The sequence below is a fragment of the Sceloporus undulatus genome, chromosome 1 (genome assembly GCF_019175285.1).
Source record: "Sceloporus undulatus isolate JIND9_A2432 ecotype Alabama chromosome 1, SceUnd_v1.1, whole genome shotgun sequence".
NCBI classification, from domain to species: domain Eukaryota; kingdom Metazoa; phylum Chordata; class Lepidosauria; order Squamata; family Phrynosomatidae; genus Sceloporus; species Sceloporus undulatus.
Window position 1 is genome coordinate 101,880,057 of NC_056522.1, and position 18,786 is coordinate 101,898,842.

Consider the following 18,786-nt stretch of genomic DNA (forward strand, 5'->3'; position numbering starts at 1 on the left):
CAATGTAATAAAAATAATAAATAATAAAACTTTTATTTGTATCCTGCTTTTCTGCTGCAGGGCAATCAAAGCAGCTTTATTGCAGAGGTATTTGGATAAAAGGCTCATGTTACAGTAGAAAGAGTCAATAAAGTAAAATTACAAAGAATAAGAAGAAACAGTCAGTTCATATCAGAATCTGCATAGTTCAAATTTCTGAAGCATGCCCAATAATTTTTTTTTTAAGGTAGGGGATTGCTCTTGCAAAAAATCACTGCCAGAAGCAAGACACAATTATTTAAACTTCAAAATTGGGAGAGAAGGTGAATTTCAGATTGGGAGAATTTCAGAAACAGATTTAAATTTTCCTTTTAGAAAAACTGACATGGGGCTTCAGATATGACTCATATAGATGGCAAAACCTCTGGATATGATGTACTTCAGTGGACAGGATGTACATCTGTGTAGTTTCAATGCTTCTTGTTATTATTTTCCACAAGTTAGCAATGACTGAGTGAGCTCTAAAACCTCATTCATTAACTCCTCTGTGTAGGTTTTCAAATCACAGTTATGGCTTCCTTGATTGAATCAATGCACATGTAGTTAGGTCTTCCTCTGTTGTTACTGTCTTCCATTTTATCAATCAGTTTGTCTTTTCCAATGAACCATGTTGTCGCCTGATATGTCCAAAATATGACAGCTTCAGTTTATTTATCTTCACTTCTAGTGAGAGTTCAGGCCTAATTTGCTCTAGGACCTATTCATTTGTCTTTTTGGCAGTCCATGGCATTGGTAGAAATATATAGTACTGTATTCTCATACTACTGGCACTGTGTCACAGTTATAGAGTAGTTGTAGTTACTGCAGAAATTTCACAAGGAAAAGAAGGGTTGGTGCATCACCTCTTGAAATAATAAATTATTGCCAGTGTTGCTGATTTGGAATTTGGCTTTTTGTAATAGAGCTTTGCAATTGTTTGTTACTTGGCAGATTATGTTTCCTGGGGTTATTTGACTGAATTAAATGTACTTGAGGAAATGGAAGAAGTATGTATGTATGTATGTATGTATATATATATTTATTTAAAGTGTACATCTTGCATCTAAGTATATCAGAGAGTATTCATGAGATGAATACATCACTAATAAATAAGACCACATTTCACAGAAGTGACAAGTATTACATAGTATGCCAATCTTACTCAGTTTACATGCAATTACAGTTAGAAATTGCCATTTTAAAAAATAATATTTTATATAATCCACTAGTATTTTTTCTTTTAATACAGAAACATGTTGGGCTATTACAACTCCCTGTTAAGTTGTAGCTGTAAAAACATTACTGAGCTCTGAGGACACCGATTACTAGGGAAGCATGAATTCCTCAGACTTTTGCAGCTTTGAAGGCAGTTTTTTGGTTGTTGAAACCACTATTTGTTTATTATTTGAGGATTACTAATTTTTCTCAGAACATTTTGGAGTGATGCAAATGTTCTCTAAGAGACATTTTAAGCTTGAAAACGAGGTGGGAGGTGGGCCTAGAATCTGAAATATTTTGAGAAAGACAATGAAAAGAAAAAGAAAAAAAGGATAGGAGGAAACATTTTCATATCTATTCATTGATTTTTGAAGTTACTGCTTTACAATGGATTGTGTTTGTTTGTTCAAAATTTGCCTTATTTTGTTCCAGTGACACGAACATTGTTGCAATAGCCAATCTCATTTAGCTGCATGATTTTGTCCCAGAGGATGAACCATTCAGAGACATGGCAGTACAACCAATGAGAAGCTTTGTCATCACCAGGCACATTGCCATATAGACAGTTTGTTTGTTTGTTTTTATTGTTATTTTTAACTTTTCCACACAAAACAAAACATTGCACACATTACAAATTTGACAATAGATCACCCCCACACCCAGACTGCATTATTAAAACTACATATAACATAAATTGAGCTTCCTAATACTACTTGAGGCTTGATCTGATGTTTTCTTCCATTTTGTTTTATCTTGAAGTGTTCTCCTTCTTAGTTCCTTCACCTGGATCTGTCCTTATGTTATATAGATTCCCAAAAAAAACATTGTTGATCTTCTTCGCTTTACCTAGAAATATACATCTTTAGAGTAGCTCTATACCGTATACTATCCTTCTTATACATAACATTCTGCCAACAAGAACTTTAAATATTTAGGAAAGAGAGAGTGTTTTGTAACCAAGATTAAGTGCTGTTATATATTTCAAATCCCTATCTTTTTGGTTATCAATACCTTATTCCATCTTATCTCTAAAAACTTATAAAATTCTTCCCATTCTTGATATACACAGTCCTCAGTTTTATCTCTCATCCAACATGTTAACTTATTCATCTCTGCCATTTCATACAGTTTACAAAGCCATTTATCTATAGATGGAGCTTGTGGTTTTTTCCAAAATTTTGCATAAATTATTCTAGCACAAGAGAAACAATAAAAGAGAAATTTACTATGTTGCTTTTCTAGAATATCATCTAACATACCCAAAAGAAAGATTTCTGGTGAAAAGGGCACTTTTATATTCATATTTACATTTAAGATTTTGTGAATTTCTAACCAAAATTTTTTCGCAATATCACATGTCCACCATATATGAAAATAAGAACCCACATTGTCCAAGCATTTCCAACATTGGGGATTGCTATTCTTGTACATGAAAGACAATTTTTGTGGTGACAAATGCCACCTGTAAATCATCTTATATACATTTTCTTTGAGCTCCTGGCTAACTGTATGCTTTATACTTCTTGTCCAAATATTTTCCCATTTTTTATATTCCAAATTATGCCCTATATTTTGAGACCATTTCACCATTGAATGTCTATTTCTTCTTCCGTTTCCCAATCCATTATCATCTTGTAATATCTTGAGGTTAGTTTCTTTTTCCCTTTTAAAGTGTTTTCTTTCCAATCTGATCGTTTCTTTTGAATTCCGACCAGTTTCTTATCCATTCTCCACCTTTCCCTCAATTGTCTAAATAAATACCAATGACAAAAGATTCCTGAGTCCTTAAGTTCTTCCTGAGACTTCATTTCTATGTCATCCTGTATTTCCTTTGTTAAATCCGAATATCGTAACCAATTTTGTTTGGGGATTTTTTCTTTTCCAAAAAATGCTTCGTGTGGGGAACACCATAAGGGTATTTTCATGCATAGTCTAGGTTTAAGTTTGTTCCATACATTCATCAAAGCTTTTTTAATAACATGATTCTTAAAGTCTCTATGTATTTTATCTTTCTTGTAGAATACATAGCCATGCCAGCCATACCTCATGTTCCCTCCCTCCAAATTCAACAGCCTTTCATCTTTTAACAGAATCCAATCAGAGATACAATTCAAAGCAGAAGCAAAATAATATACTTTTAAGTTCGGTAAACCTAGACCCCTTGTTTTGCTATCACACATTATTTTCATATTAATTCGAGCCTTTTTGTTATTCCACACAAATCTTGAGATTTCTGTTTGCCAAATTTTTAGGGGTTTGAAAGAATGTAGGATCGGAATAGTTTGAAATAAAAATAAGAGCTTAGGGAGAACGTTCATCTGGATCACTGAAATTTTGCCTAACAAAGACAATTGTAACTTCTCCCATCTAGCTAGATCTTTCTTTACAGTATTCCACACTTTTTTATAGTTGTTATGATACAGATCTGTACTTTTGTTTGTCAAAGTTATCCCCAAATACTTTACTTTCTTATCTGCTTTATAGCCACTTATTTGTTCCAGAACTTGTTCTTCCCTTCTCGACATATTTTTCGTTATCATTGTCGTTTTGTCTTTGTTTACCTTTAACCCTGAAATCAATTCAAAATCTAAAAGTGTATCTATCAATGCTTTCATGCTATAGCTTGGATCCTCCAAAATAAATACCAAGTCGTCTGCAAAAGATCTTAACTTATACTCATATTTCTTAATTCTTACTCCCCTTATATTTTCATCGATTCTAACTCTGTTATTTAAAGTTTCTAAAACAAAAATGAATAATAAGGGTGACAGTGGGCAACCTTGTCGGGTGCCTTTTGATATTTTAAATTCTTCCGTTCTCTCATAGTTCACTATCAGCCTCGCCTTTTGATCTGTATAAATTTCTCTGACCCAACCACAATATTTTTGACCTGCTTCCATCATTTCTAGCATGTTGTGTAATATGTCCCAGCTTACATTGTCAAATGCTTTCTCTAGGTCCATGAATACAAGAGCCAGTTTCTTTTCATTGTGATACTCAAAATATTCCAGCACGTTAATAATGTTATGGATGTTGTCTTTCAAGTGTCTATGTGGGAGAAAACCCACTTGATCTTCCTGTATCCAATCCTTGAGAATCTTTTTAAGCCTGTCGGCCAGTATATTAGAAAATATTTTATAATCTGCGTTCAGCAGTGATATAGGACGGTAATTTCTAGTGTCTGTTGGATCTTTATCTTCTTTTAACAAAAGGGCTATATTGGCCTGCTTCCATGTATCTCGGAACTTGCAAATTCCAATAGCATTAAAGGTTGATTTAAGATGGGGAGTTAGTTGATCTTCAAATTTTTGGTAATATTCCATAGGGAGACCATCTGGCCCGGGTGATTTTCCTTTTTTGCTTCTTTTTATTATTTCTGTTATTTCTGATGTTGTTATCGGTGCATTAAGCAGGTTCCTTTGTTGTTCAGTGAATGGTTTTAAATTTGTTTTTTTGATAAAGTTTGCAATCTTTTGTTTTGATATTCGTTGGCCTTTATATAATTTAGTATAAAACTTTTGAAACTCTTCTTTAATTTTAGTTTGGTCCATTGTTAGTTTTGCATCTTTCGTTCTTATTTCCGTGATGATATTACGTTCTTCATGTTTTTTAATCTTGTGGGCTAACCACCTTCCAGGCTTGTTTGCTTGCTCGAAAAACCTTTGTTTCATAAACTTCAATTTGCTTTGTAGTTCTTCATTTTCTTCAAATTCAATTTGCTTTTTCAGTGTTTTAATTTCTTTTTTGATTGTTTTACTCTTATTTAATTTGCTTAATTCTTTTTCTTTTTGTCGTAGCTCTTTATACAGTTTCTCTATCCTTGCTCTTTTTTTCTTCCTCAAAATAATGCTTTGTTGTATGAAGAAACCTCTAATAACAGCTTTGGATGCTTCCCATACAGTAGTTATTTCAGTTTCTTCTTTGAAATTTTCTTTAAAATAAAATTTCAATATTTCTTTTCCTTTATCCAGTATTTCTTCTTTCTGAAGTATTGATGTATTAAGTCTCCAAGCAAATTCTTTCTGTTTTTTCTTTAATGTTATCTCTATAGGATTGTGGTCGGATATTGCCCTAGGATGGCAATCCATTTTCAAAATGTCTTTACAGAGAGGTTTTGTAGCCATAAACATATCTATTCTTGACAAACTTTGATGTCTTTCGGAAAAATAAGTAAATTCTTTTGCTTTTTTATATTTAAATCTCCATACATCCATAAGTACTTGTTCTTCCATTAAGTTCTCAAAAGATTTTGGCAATCTTCCTTGTGATTTCTTTATCTTTTTTTCAGATTTTCTATCTAATTCTGGACAGATTACCCCATTCCAGTCCCCCATTATCAATGTTTTTTCATAATTATATGCACTTAGTTCTTTATTTAGTTTTACAAAGAAAGGATCTTTTTTCTCTATCGGTGCATATAATCCTACAATCATATATTTATCTTCTAAGAAATTTACTTCTATTCCGATATATCTTCCATCTTTATCAACAAATAAAGTCTTTACTTTATATTTGTCATTCACATAGATGGCTACACCTCTCTTTCTTTGTGAGCTAGCCGATATAAATTCATTACCCAATTTTTTATTTTTTCAAAAATCGAATGTCTTTTTCGTTTATATGGGTTTCTTGAATACATACTATATCTGGTCTGTATTTGCCCAGATACTGGAAAATCTTTCTTCGTTTTTGGGGAGAGTTCATTCCCCTCACATTCCAAGATAATATTTTTATTTTTTGCATTATTTTCATTTATTAGTCTATTACTTTTAATTTGTTTTTTCTTCTGAGTTTGCTTTCTATACTTTATTATTATTCTTCCTCCTGGTGTTTTCCTTCTTCCTCTGTTCTGGGATCGTTTACTTCTGGTTCAGATGTATTCTCAGGATCTTCAGATTCTTCTTCCTCTTTTTGCAGTGTATCTGTTTCTGTCTCTAGGTTCTTCTTGTGCTTTTTGATGAAGTCTTTCATTTTCATGACTGAAGTAATCCTGAAGATTTCTGAATTATATCTAAATGTCACTCCCTCTAATCGTTCCCATTAATAATTGATGTTGTTTCTCTTTAGTAGATTAACTAAGGGTCTATAATCCGTTCTTTTTTTCAAAATTCTAATTGGGATATCTTTATATATAATTAATTCCTCTCCGTCTGCTTCTAGTTTATGTTCGTAATTTAATTGTATGATCTCGTCCCTAATTTTTTTTCCTAGTAAAGTAGATTACCACGTCCCTTGGCAATTTCCTTTGTTGTGCAATTTTGGAGTTAATCCTGAAAATTTTACTGATTTCCCATTTAAATTGATCTAAGTCTGCATTCATGTAGTCAGCCAACAATGGTGTTAAATATTCGTATAGATCCTCATTCTCTTTTTCTCTTAATCCTCTGATTTTGATGCAATTTTCACGTTTTTTCAGATCTTGTAACGCTCTTTCATCTGTATCTTTTTCATAATTTTTCTCTATGTCTAATACTTTTTTATTAATTTTATTTGTTTTGTCATCAATTTTTTCTATTTTCACCTCCATTTGTCTTATGTCTTCTGTTGCCTTACCTAATGCTTCCTTTATGTCCTTTAATTCTGACCTTATTTCTTGACGAATTTCTTGTTTTATCTCCTTCCGCATAGCAGTCATATCTTTTTTAAGTGCTTTTATATCCTCTTTCATGTCATAGTACATTGCCTTTAATTCTTCTAATATAGATGCTTGATCTGTTTTGGGGTTCGCTTCCAGTGATGTCTCCTTTGTTGGGTCGAATCTAATTTAGTTTTTCTTGTATTCATTTTTGAGAATTTTATTTCTCACTCTATTGCTCCGCCTCTTATGGTAGCCTCCTAAATTTATTTTCTAGAAATCTCCTCTTTTCCCAATATCTTACTTGCTATACAGTGACTTCTTTCTTTTTATTTGTCTTTTTCAGTTTATCTCTTGTCTTTCTCAATTTATTTTGTAAAAGGTGCCTCTTAAATCTATTTCCTCCCCTCTCCCCCCTCTGTAGACCACCTCTTGACTCAAAATCTTCCAATCAATGGGTTGTTTTCTAGCTTTTTTTTTTCTTATCAACTTGAAATTTATTGTTCCTTCACAATCTTTCCTATAGGTCTTCTCCTATTTCCCTATCCTTCTTTTTCTGCCTTGGCTTCTCTTTCTCTATAGGCTCCTCTGATCTCAATGTCCTCCTTTTTCTGCCTTATCTTCTCTTTCTCTATGGATGCCTCCTCTCAGTGTCCTCCTTTTTCTGCCTTGGCTTCTCTTTCTCTATGAATGCCTCTTCTATCAACGTCCTCCTTTTTCTGCTTTGGCTTCTCTTGCTCTATAGATGTCTCCTCTCAATGTCCTCCTTTTTCTACCCTGGCTTCTCTTTTTTTCTATAGATACCTCTTCTCTCAACGTCCTCCTTTTGTTGCCTAGGCTTCTCTTTCTCTTTAGGCTCCTCTGATCTCAGTGTCCTCCTTTTTCTGCCTTGGCTTCTCTGCCATATAGACAGTTTGGACTGACAAACTTTGGTGATAACTTGGCCTTCAAATTCGCTGTCTTTTTCTTTCCAGTTGTGACACCTTGTATCCAGTCAGGGCTGTACTGAGGCTCAAAATGGAGCACTGAGATTGACAGCTGAATGCCCTGTTCTAGGGAGCACTGACACAGACTTTTTGATTGTTTGTCAGAGAGCTTTTTCAAAATTGCACGTCTCTGTGAAAAGATATGTGTCTGGAAAAACACCCTCTCTCAAAATTACAAAAAAAGACCAAAGAGCTGTTTCTGGTAGAGAAGAAAATGTGAAAAGTGCCCTCTTGCTTCAGGGAGGCTTTAATTTTAATTTTTAGTAGCATGCAATACTAGAAAATGAAAATAGGTAATGCTATGTCTCCTTTATAAACTGCATAAAGACTACAATGTTCTTAATTGCTGAAATGGAAGTATATTAAAATGCCTGTGGTAAAGGAAATGTAGCTATCACTTAGCCAGTGGGCAGATGGCAACGACTTGTTTGAAACTGGCATATGGGAGCACCTTATTATAAATATTTGGTTAAAATCTAGCGTTTTGTAGCTTCTTTAGCTCTTCAGGTCTTGGCAGATGCTTAAATAGTTGCAATGTGAATATATGTTTTGGGAGTGTGAATTTTTACTCCAAGTGGCTGGATGGCCATACAGTAGTAGATGGTAGCTTCCATATCTGCAAGAGAGTAAATCCACCCCAGGTTTTAATTTGAGTTGTACAAGAACTATCAAAAGTGCTGAACATATTTTGAGGATCAAGTTTAGCATTGTGGATGCCCCTTTAAAATTCACATTAAAATCTGGAGTGGATTCACTGTCCCAATGGTATGGACCCACCAGCTGCCAGATGCTTCCTATGCATTCATACATTGAGATTTACAATTACAAAAGTTTCTTACTTTGGGTATTTGACCAATGAGGCCTAGTACACATTTATATTGTGATATTCTTTGTTTAGAGGTGAAAGTGAGACATATTACTGCCTCTCATCCTAATCTACCTCAAAGTGTTGCTGTCAGGATAACTCAGAATTCATTGGAAAAAAGAAAACACAAATGTAACAGAATAAAGTTAAAGCAAATATGCAGTGTTACTAGTTAAACAAGTACATAAGATTGATTTCACTATCATCATCATTTTTTTTTAAAGGAACAAGTTGAAAAGTGTTAGAGGTTGTCATTTTGAGAATGGGAACATTTAATATCAACTGCAGACATTAAAGGCTTTAAAAACAAATATAAACTCCATCTGGCTTCCTTTGGTCAGATGGCAGAATCTGATAATTAAATAAAGCTCAAGGGTTGATACCCATGAAGACTTAGTTGTGGTAGCTGTTTTTCTTTTTTAAACTACTCTGGCCTCTTGGATAGGTGTGTGTCTTTGGCTAACGGGTTGCCAAAGAGAACCCCAACATTCAAAGAAAACAGATGAAATTTGTTAGCTGATTTAGATGATTCATGTCTCCATAGGTAATAAACTATCAGAATAAAGGGGGGGAAAGCTGCCTCCAACAGGGCTGCTATATCCACAATTGATTTAAATGTGAAAGGCTGGCTAAATTAAAAAACAAACAAAGAAAAAAAATACAAAACCAAGCTTTAGACCAGTAGTCTCATAGATCACATAGGTCCTCAGATGTTATGGACGAACACCTGCTGTCAGGGCAATGATTTTTCTGCAGTCCTGGGACTTTGGAAATAAGATTCTGGATTTTCACTAAGCATAGGGGATGCAGAGTTTATTTGATAGTTCTCTGTCAGCACAAGCAGACCACCTTTACCTTGCTAGTCCAATATGAGTCCTAGACTCGGTTATCAGAGCTTAGCCCAGGACATTCTGACAACTTGATCTGGATCAAGGAATGGTTCTACAACAAGGATTAGAGACATCAGCCCGTTCCTGCTGTTATTTTTGAGAGGCAGATCATCAGAGATATGTTGCGTTGATCCTGGAGACAATCATAAGCCATGGCTTTAGTTAAGTCCTAATATATCAGTTTTTCTGATAGTAAGGTTTACCTAATTAAGCTACAGCTTGGTTGTCCTTAAGTTCTAAGGTAAAATAATATTCTTTCTCACAGTTTTAAGAAATGTTATAGTTGTATCAAATGATCTCTACTCTAATTCTGGGAGCTACAAAGCCAATTTGATACACTGACTTCATTTCTTTTACCTTTTTTAGGACCTGCATCCACCACTACAGTGATAGACAACAAAAATGGAGCGGTCCCCATCCCACACATGAAGTTATCCAAAAAGTCAGTATCAGAAGACTTTGCAACGACATTCAGCTCACCAGCAGCCTGGCTCCTTGTTGCTGCACTTATTGTTACCTGGTCAGCTGTGGCTATTGTCATGTTTGACTTGGTGGATTACAAAACCCTTGCAGGTGAGATTCAGTTATATGGTACAAAAGGTACAAATCATTATCACAGTGGATGCTGTTGGGAGGTTCCTTCCTCAAACCACTAAATGACTGTTCTTTCCAAACTAGCAGAGTAAAACCCTGAAATTGTATATTCATATTTCTAATTTTAAAATATTTGCTCCATCTAGTTATCAATTATGCCAATTGCTTACGATTATAATAGTCAGCTATTTCCTTTCCATGTGTGGTCATGGGCAGTGGCATCACTAAAGTTGGTGTAACCCAGTCCAGTAACTCATGGTGTCACCCCTCCCATTGATCTCCTTCTCCAGCAATTACTATGGAGAGTCTTTGCTCCCCCCATAAGTGAGTGGAAGGTGGACACTGGAATGCTTTGTGAAGCACTGACATCATTACATAATGGCAGGGCACAAACACTCTTATAAGGGTTGGCACAAGTATGCTGTGATCTCTTTCACTCAAGTGCACCTCTCTGTCTCTTCAAGTTGTAGCCTGGGTTTATCCAGTCACTGGTTAAGAGGGTGAGTAGGAATTCTGTTTGTGTATCTAAATTGGTTCTAGACACCATTTTTTCCTAATCCATGCTATATATTTACCCTTTGGCTCATTGCTTTTCTGATTTATGGGTATCTATCTGATGCACTGATAAGGGGTGATATTGATCCATGGTTTGTACAGGCAGCTGTCAAGGGAGGTTATATTTGGAGACCATCCCTTGCCCTGGCTGGGGTGCTCCTTTCAAGAGTACTCAAGAAGACTTTCACCTATGAATCAATATTCTAGTGGAGTTCCATGTTTGCCTTCATGGCAAAGAGGTAATGGCAAAGTGGGTTGGCCAGGAGCCTGTCTCCGAGCTAAGTGGTATTTACCCTGTGGAGCATGAGACAAACAAACAAGCTTCATTTATATACCGCTTCATACTGCCTAAGCAGTGTCTAAGCGGTTTACAACTGTAAGCTAATTTGCCCCCAACAATCTGGGTACTCATTTTAGCAACCTCGGAAGGATGCAAGCCTGAGTCAAGCCTGAGCCCTTTTGCTGGTCTTGAACTCGCAACCTTGTGGTTTTGAGTGAGTGGCTGAAGTACAGGCATTTAACCACTGCGCCACCACGTGTCTCAAGTTTGTTGCTCCATTGGAGAAATTGTACTTTTAATACACCAACATAATCCTTTGGTATATTCCTTAGCAGGAGGGCAATCCATTCCTCACTGAGGATGATAACAATTGCGAAAATACTTCCAAGTCTTGGCTTACAAATCTGTTGCATAGAATTTACCATCTTCTGCTTCATGATAATGCAATGCAATGCTACTCATATATACCATATGAAAAGGGATCTTGTACCACCTTTGAGACTTACCAGGTGAAAGATATAGCTTAAACTTTTGTAGACTTGGGCACTGAACAGACTGGTGATAAATGGCGCACCAGGGCAGTGTGTGGGGGAGGCGACTGCATGCCGCATGCCCCTGACTCTGCCCCCATGCCAGCGTGATGCTCTGTGCTCCACCACATGGTGAGAGGTAGCATGGTGCTCCCTTGGTGCAGCATGTACACATGCTGTGCCAAAGGAGCACCAAAAAGCCATGGCGCTGGCAGCTATGGCACACTTTCTGAGGCACAAAAAGGAGCCACCTTTTATGGCTCATTTTTGTGCAGCAGAAAGCCCAGATCAGGGCCATGGCGTGCAGTTGCCATGGGCCCAATCCAGCAAGGAAAGGGGCAGCATCCCCCTACCCCTTAGAGGCCATCTGGACAGCCCCTTTGTCTATTTCCTCAGATGCATGTAGGAAATAGACCAAGTCTACAAAAATTTATGCCACAATATCTTTCACTCAGGGGCTAAACAGACCATTCGAGCAGCCTCCTGCCATCCCTTTCAGCACTGGATTGGGGCCATGGTAACTACATGCCATGGCCTGATCCAGCCTTTCCCCAGCTAGATTAAATGACTATGTGCCCAGTTCTGAGCTGCAATGTTAACCCGAGAACAAGGAAAGTTTGTCTCTGGCTCTGTCAACCAGTTTGGTGGAATTGCTCATCCAATGTATATATAGATTCTTGTGAGATCACCGCACTGCACTGTTATAGTACTGCTGTTCTACTTTTACTGCACTTGCTGCCTCCTGTTGCATTCTGGGACTTGCAGTTTAAGGAGGGGCATTTAGAATTCTCAGCCAGAAAGCAATTAGGCCTCACTGAACTACAAATCTCAGGATGCAACAGGAGGCAGCCAGAGCAGTAAAAGTGGAATAGCAGCATTATAAGAGTGTAGTGCAGTAATCTACAAACGCCCACAGGCTATTTCATCTGTATTTGAAGCTTTGACTTAATAATCTTATCACAAAACAGAGGGGAAAAGGGGGGGGGGAATCATAAATAACTTGGAACACAAACACTGTACATATTTGCTATACATTACTTACATGTATGTGTACATATGAAAAAAGCAGTGTTTAGGCACACTGATTTCTTCTCCCCATACCTTTTAGTTTAATATAAGCAGAATATAGCAATCTTTGCCCATGAACATTTCCACCTCAATTCAATTAATCAAGTAAAGGGAAGAGCTTCAGAGGATTGTCTCTCTAAACTTCGTTCATGTTTGCTAACTGCAAAGTGGTCTGATTCTTTGGATTTTTCATGTCAAAAAAATACATCTTTATATAAGTACATGGTATTCAACTAGTTTCGGTGTCATTAATGATTGTGTCTAATGAGCTGCCTAATTTAAGAACCTCATATAAGAAATATGTGTTTTACTTTAAATACCATTAATGATGCCATGTAATGCTTATAATGACACAAAGTAATCAAATAAATGCCTATTCTGTTCAGGTAAGCAGATGTGCTCTACTAAAATGCTTTTTGAGTAAAAATATCATTAATGTACCAAAATTGGTATGAAAGTGTTCTCAGACATTCAATAGCTTGCCATTATTTAAAAAATACTGTATTATCTATTAATATCTAATATCTAACACTAGCTAATAAATAACCCTGAATATATTACTTACCCTCATTTGCACATTTATTTTTAATTGCACTGAGTATACTCCTATCTTCATATAAAATTAGGGAGGGGGGAATCAATTATGAAACAAATCTTGTGATCCATACAAAGCCAGTTAAAATATGATTCCCATAATTTGACAAGGGCAGAGATGAACTGGAGTCCAAAGTTTAATCCTCAGTCTTCTCATTAAGATGGGAAAGCTAAACGAAATAATTTGCACAGATGAATCTGTTAGTCTCTTCCATGCAAAACAATGATAATTAATTAGGGCTGATAATTAATTAGAGGTGGCCTGAATTTTTGTGAATTTAAAAATTTGTAGTAAAATGGACATATTCAGCAAGCTTTCCCGAGAGAGAGCTTTTCATCAAATAGCTTAATAAATAACACTAAACTGAAAGTATTTTTTTCAAACCACTGGATGCCCATGAGAGCTCAGAGGGCCTTCAGTAATGTCATCTGAAGGCTATTCCAGGCCCTAAATAGTGCCTCCCTGAAAAAGTATTTTAAATGAATAAACTGCATATCTCAGAGGTTTCTGGGGGCACAATTGTTTATAGATGTTGAAGATCACATGGAGGAACCTGCTGGGCTTCATGCAGCCTTGAGTCACATTAATCCCACAATGGCTTTATAGGCTGTGTGCAAGTCCTCTAACTGTTCATCTGACTGTAGGCAGAGATAGCATGAGATTGTTACTATTGTCACATGAGAGTTTTTAGGAGGAAGATTCTGTCTCATCTTTATCTCAGCATTCTATGTAATCAAACAAGGATTATCCCTTCTTCATAAAGTTTGGGAAATTTCTTGGCATATACTCTGTAATCCAGGATGGGCTGTTGCTAATTCTGTGTGTGTGCCTTCAGGTTGTCTGTCGACTTATGGTGACCCCATGGATGTTATAAGGTTTTCTTAGGCAAGGAATACAGAGAGGTGGTTTTTTGTGGGGGGTTTTTTTGGGCCATGTGGCCATGTTCTAGAAGAGTTTCTTCCTGATATGTCGCCAGCATCTGTGGCTGGCATCTTCAGAGAATGCTTCGCCTGTAAAAGTTGTGTGTGTGTGTGTGTGTGTATATACACACACACATAAAATGTGTGAGCCTGGGAATGCAGGAGTGATTTGCATGTGTATTGTTCTGTGCTGTTGGCAGGCCTCAGGCTGGGAGGCTAATGCAAAAGAGGATTAGTGTCTGCTAATTGGTGATCATTATCTGCTGGGATAGCCCCTGACTCTGAGTGGTTTCCCATTTGCATTTGCTGAGTCCTCATTTTGCTATTCTTCAGGACTGGTAGCCAAATTTTGTTCACTTTAAGTTTATTAACCCAGTGAATCTCTCTTGATATGTTTTATAATCTCTTTGAGGATGGGAATCTAGTCATCTTCTTCTCTACTCTATGGGTGACAGTGACTTCCATGCTGTCTTTCAGAGTCACATATGTGCCCATATTGATATATAAAAGAAGGTCTCTGTATGTTGTGTCTGTGGATCTGCTTTACACCGCCTTTTCTGTATGGCCAGTGTAGATCACAAATGGGATATCTGAAAAACTGATGACAAGCCCAGAGTATTGTGCAATCTTTCTAATATGGAATGAGTGAGAATACAGAATGTCATTATCCATGCTCATCCTGGATGAAGAGAAACAGTTTTTCATGTCTGAATGACATTTTGACTGGAGACAAAATGGAAAACAACAACAGCATAGTGTTTGTATTAAAATCTTCTGGTAATGTTTTTAGCAGTGCATATATTTTCATCCCAAAATATGAAATCCTGCTGTGTCATTCTATACTTTTGTGCTATTCCACCTAAAATGTTTAAGATTCCATAGCTTTACCTGCAATTCTGAAACACAGTTATTAGGGAATAGGTCCCAGGAAGCACAGTTAGAATTTATTTTCAGTACATGCTTAGAATTGCGTTGCATGAAAAGAAAGTGGGCATGAACCAAAGATAATTTGCAATTAAAGAAGTGTACTCCATGTGGCCACTTCCTTTGGGTATATATAATTTTTATTTTTATTTATTTATTTTGCTTGTGCATTTTGGACTAAGCTGCAGTTTTTACAGCACTTGTGCTTGAAAGCTAAGGACAAAGAATTAGATTAATCCAATTTGGATATAATAAGCATGAGAATGAGTTTTGAAATCCATGTGGGGCTTCTTGAGATTTAACATTGTTTAATCCTCACAGCAATTCTGAGAAGATAAAGAAAACTGGTTGCCATGTTGAATGTGATTATCAAAGAAAATCCAAGTAGACACCCAACTTTCTTGCCGGAAATGGGCACTGTAAAAACTCTAGAGGAATAATTTTTCATTTGGTTAGGAAATGATTCCAAATATTGGATAACATTTCTATTTTACTTGAATCGTCTGCAGTTCACTTGATGGCTTCCAATATTAAATGTTTACAGACTTTAAAAGCACACACAGTGTTGTTGTTAATGGCTGTCAAGTCAACTTCAATTTAAGTAGCTTGGTTTAAAAATGAGCTTTAAAATATAGATAAAAACACAAAAGCAGTTGTCCTTGTTTTAAAAGATTTGGGAAGATCTTTGACTATAAATAGATGTGGTATATAGGGGGATATAATCAAATGGCATATTTTAGGTAGCTGCAATGTTCCATTCTAAAATAATGGATCAAATCCAAAATTGCATTTTCTATCAGCAGAATGTTGCCGCCTGAGAACAGAAGAGCATCTTTGGAGCTAATCCTCTCCTTTTGAGCCAACCTTGAAACTTAATACACCAAAAGTCCAATACTGGGCTGTTTGACCAGAATATGGATCTGTCTAATAATCTTTAAAAGCTCCAGTTTTAGAATTCTAATCATAGAATTCACACTCTCCTCAAAGGACTGTGTTCACAGTCTGGAGGTGCTCCTGAATCCGTCGCTCCAAATGATGAATCAAGTAAATGCAACGGTCAGGAGTGCCTGTTATCAGCTTCAGCTCATACGCCAACTACACCCTTTCCTGGAAGTTAGGGACCTTGAAACTGTGGCACATGTGCTGGAAACCTCCTGTCTCAATTTCTGTAATGCACTCTACATGGGGCTACCCTTGTGCTCGGTCCAGAAACTTCAATTAGTACAGAATATGGCAGCCAGATTGGTCTCAGGTACATCTAGGCGGGACCATATAACACCGATCCTAAGATCACTTCCCTGGCTGCTCATTAGTTTCCGGGCCCAGAACAAAGTGTTGATTATCACTTTTAAGGCCCTAAATGGCTTGGGCCCAACCTATCTCCGAGACTGCCTCCTTCTGTATAATCCACCCCACACACTTAGGTCCTCTGGGATGAATTTTCTGCAGCCTATAAAAACTAGGCTGTCTGCGACTGCCCCGAGAACCTTTTCGGCTACCACTCCCAGATTATGGAATGGCCTGCCATATAACCACCTTAAGCAGCTTTAAAAAGGCTGTTAAGACAGATCTCTTCTGGCAGGCATTTCCTGAATAGATGCCTGGCCACCAGAAGAAAACTTAACTTGTTGAACCCTTCTTTTGCTGCAGTCACTGTTTGTTTGTATACTGTTTAATTTGAAGTTATGTTTTATACTGTAAATTGTTTAATTGCATTTTAAGGGGGGAGGGATTGAGGGATATAATAATAATAATAATAATAATAATAATAATAATAATAAATTTTATTGTTATCCCGCTTTTCCACGATGATCAAAACGGCTTACAGATTAAAATCCAACATAATGTATGTAATGTATGTAATGCTTATTTTAATGTTGTAAGCTGCCCTGGTTGCGTTGTGCAGAGGGGCTGGATAAAATATATTATTATTATTATTATTATTATTATTATTATTATTATTATTATTATTGGATTCAAGTGACAGCATACAAAACCCAGGTCTTACAGTTCAAAATCTGGGTACAACAGTCTTGTACGAATTTTGAACTTTGTTGTGTGACTTTCAAATGCAATTTCAGGTATGAATGTAGGTACTTAAGATTCTTAGGTAGTTCAAGGTAGTGATGTCACGGCACTTTTCTTGTATATATGATGTGATGTTTTCTTCCATGGGAAAAGATTGAATCAGTTCTCTACTGCAAAGCCTGTGGAAAATTAAACCTGCCTTGCCTCTCAGTTTCACACTAGGTTAGTGTACCAAACTTTCAAAACTGGCCAAGAATCCTCTGTGTCCTTTCCATCCAAAGTGAAGCACCTTCGTGAAGTCGAAGTCTTTCATGGCTGGTATCCATAATTTTTTGTGGGTTTTTCAGGCTATGTGGCCATGTTCTGGAATAATTTATTCCTGACGTTTCATCTGCATCTGTTGCTGGCATCTTCAGAGAATGGTGGCATGGAAATGACCCTTGGTTGAGAGGAAGTGATTTACATATTAATCTGTGTGTTGGTCTGTTGGTAAATGGCAAGGCCATGGGGTGGGAGGATATGAAGGAGGATTTGTGTCTAATGGATCACTAGTTAAATAGACACAAGCCTTCTTGCATATTCTCCCTCCTAGGGTCTTGCCCTTCACCAACAGACCAAATCACAGATTAACATGTAAATCACTTTTTCTCAACCGAGGTTCACACAGTATATATACCCCACTCATCTCCATGACACCATCCTCTGAAGATGCAGGTGAAACGTCAGAAATAAATTCTTCTAGAACATAGTCATATAGCCCCAAAGCCCCACAAAAAACTATGAAGCGTCTTTATTTCCCCTTGTTTTCAACAAGAAAGTTAAATACCTATTCAGATTTCTTGCCTGAAATCAATTGGTACTTTTAATGTTTTCCACTTTGATAGAAACACATCATTTATTACTCAAGAAGAGACATTAACTCAAGCTAGTTTTGTGATGTAACAAAAGAATCCTTAGAGAGAGAGAGAGCATCTTTGAGACTAACTGAAATAAAGAAGTCGAATCCTTATATATGAAAGAAGAAGGTGTAAGGGTGCATCTACACTATAGAAATAATGCAGTTTGACACAACATTAACTTGGAACCATTCTGTGGAACCCTGGAATTTGTAGTTTTACAAGGTCTTCAGCCCTCTCTGCAAAAGTGTCCTAGTGCTTCATAAAACTACAACTCTCGGGATTCTGTATGAACCATGATAGTTAAAATGGTATCAAACTGTATTGCTTCTACAGTGTAGATGCACCTCAAATAAAAGCTACAGCAGAGAAATGAGAGGGCAATATAACCTATTCTTTAAAAGTGAATTAGACTGACTGACTGATTGATTGATTGATTGATTGATTGATTGATTGATTGATTTAGGGTCACTTAAGTTATAAGAGAAATGGGTGTATGTCAGACTTCTGTAACATATGAAGAACACTTAATTTTTGGCACTAAAGGCCTTCAATGTAAAGAGGTTATTAGTACAGTCAGACCTCAACATTCACTGGGGTTAAGGACGCACCCTATGAAAATAGAAAAACACAATTAACTCTAACCTCCCCACAACCAAATTTAACGCAGAGAAAAGTATGATCCACAGATTCAACTGACCATGGATGCCTTCAAGGTATTTGGGTTCCTTCATAAGAAAAAAGCAGGCAGCTACTGGGGCTTTTAATGGGGACTTACAAGCCTAGCCACATGTTCACCGTCTCTCAGTCTCACAAGGCTTCTGGTGCCTATTAAAACTGACAT

At 36.6% G+C, this 18,786-nt stretch overlaps 1 protein-coding gene across 1 annotated transcript in view; it reads left to right on the plus strand.

Annotated features, from left to right (window-relative positions):
- TRDN (triadin) overlaps positions 1-18,786 on the plus strand; it is a 62,259-nt gene that overhangs the window by 15,598 nt on the left and 27,875 nt on the right. Inside the window, exon 2 of the mRNA XM_042456999.1 lies at positions 9,919-10,125. Coding sequence (XP_042312933.1) covers positions 9,919-10,125 — 207 coding nt within the window. The remainder of the gene's footprint in view (positions 1-9,918; positions 10,126-18,786) is intronic.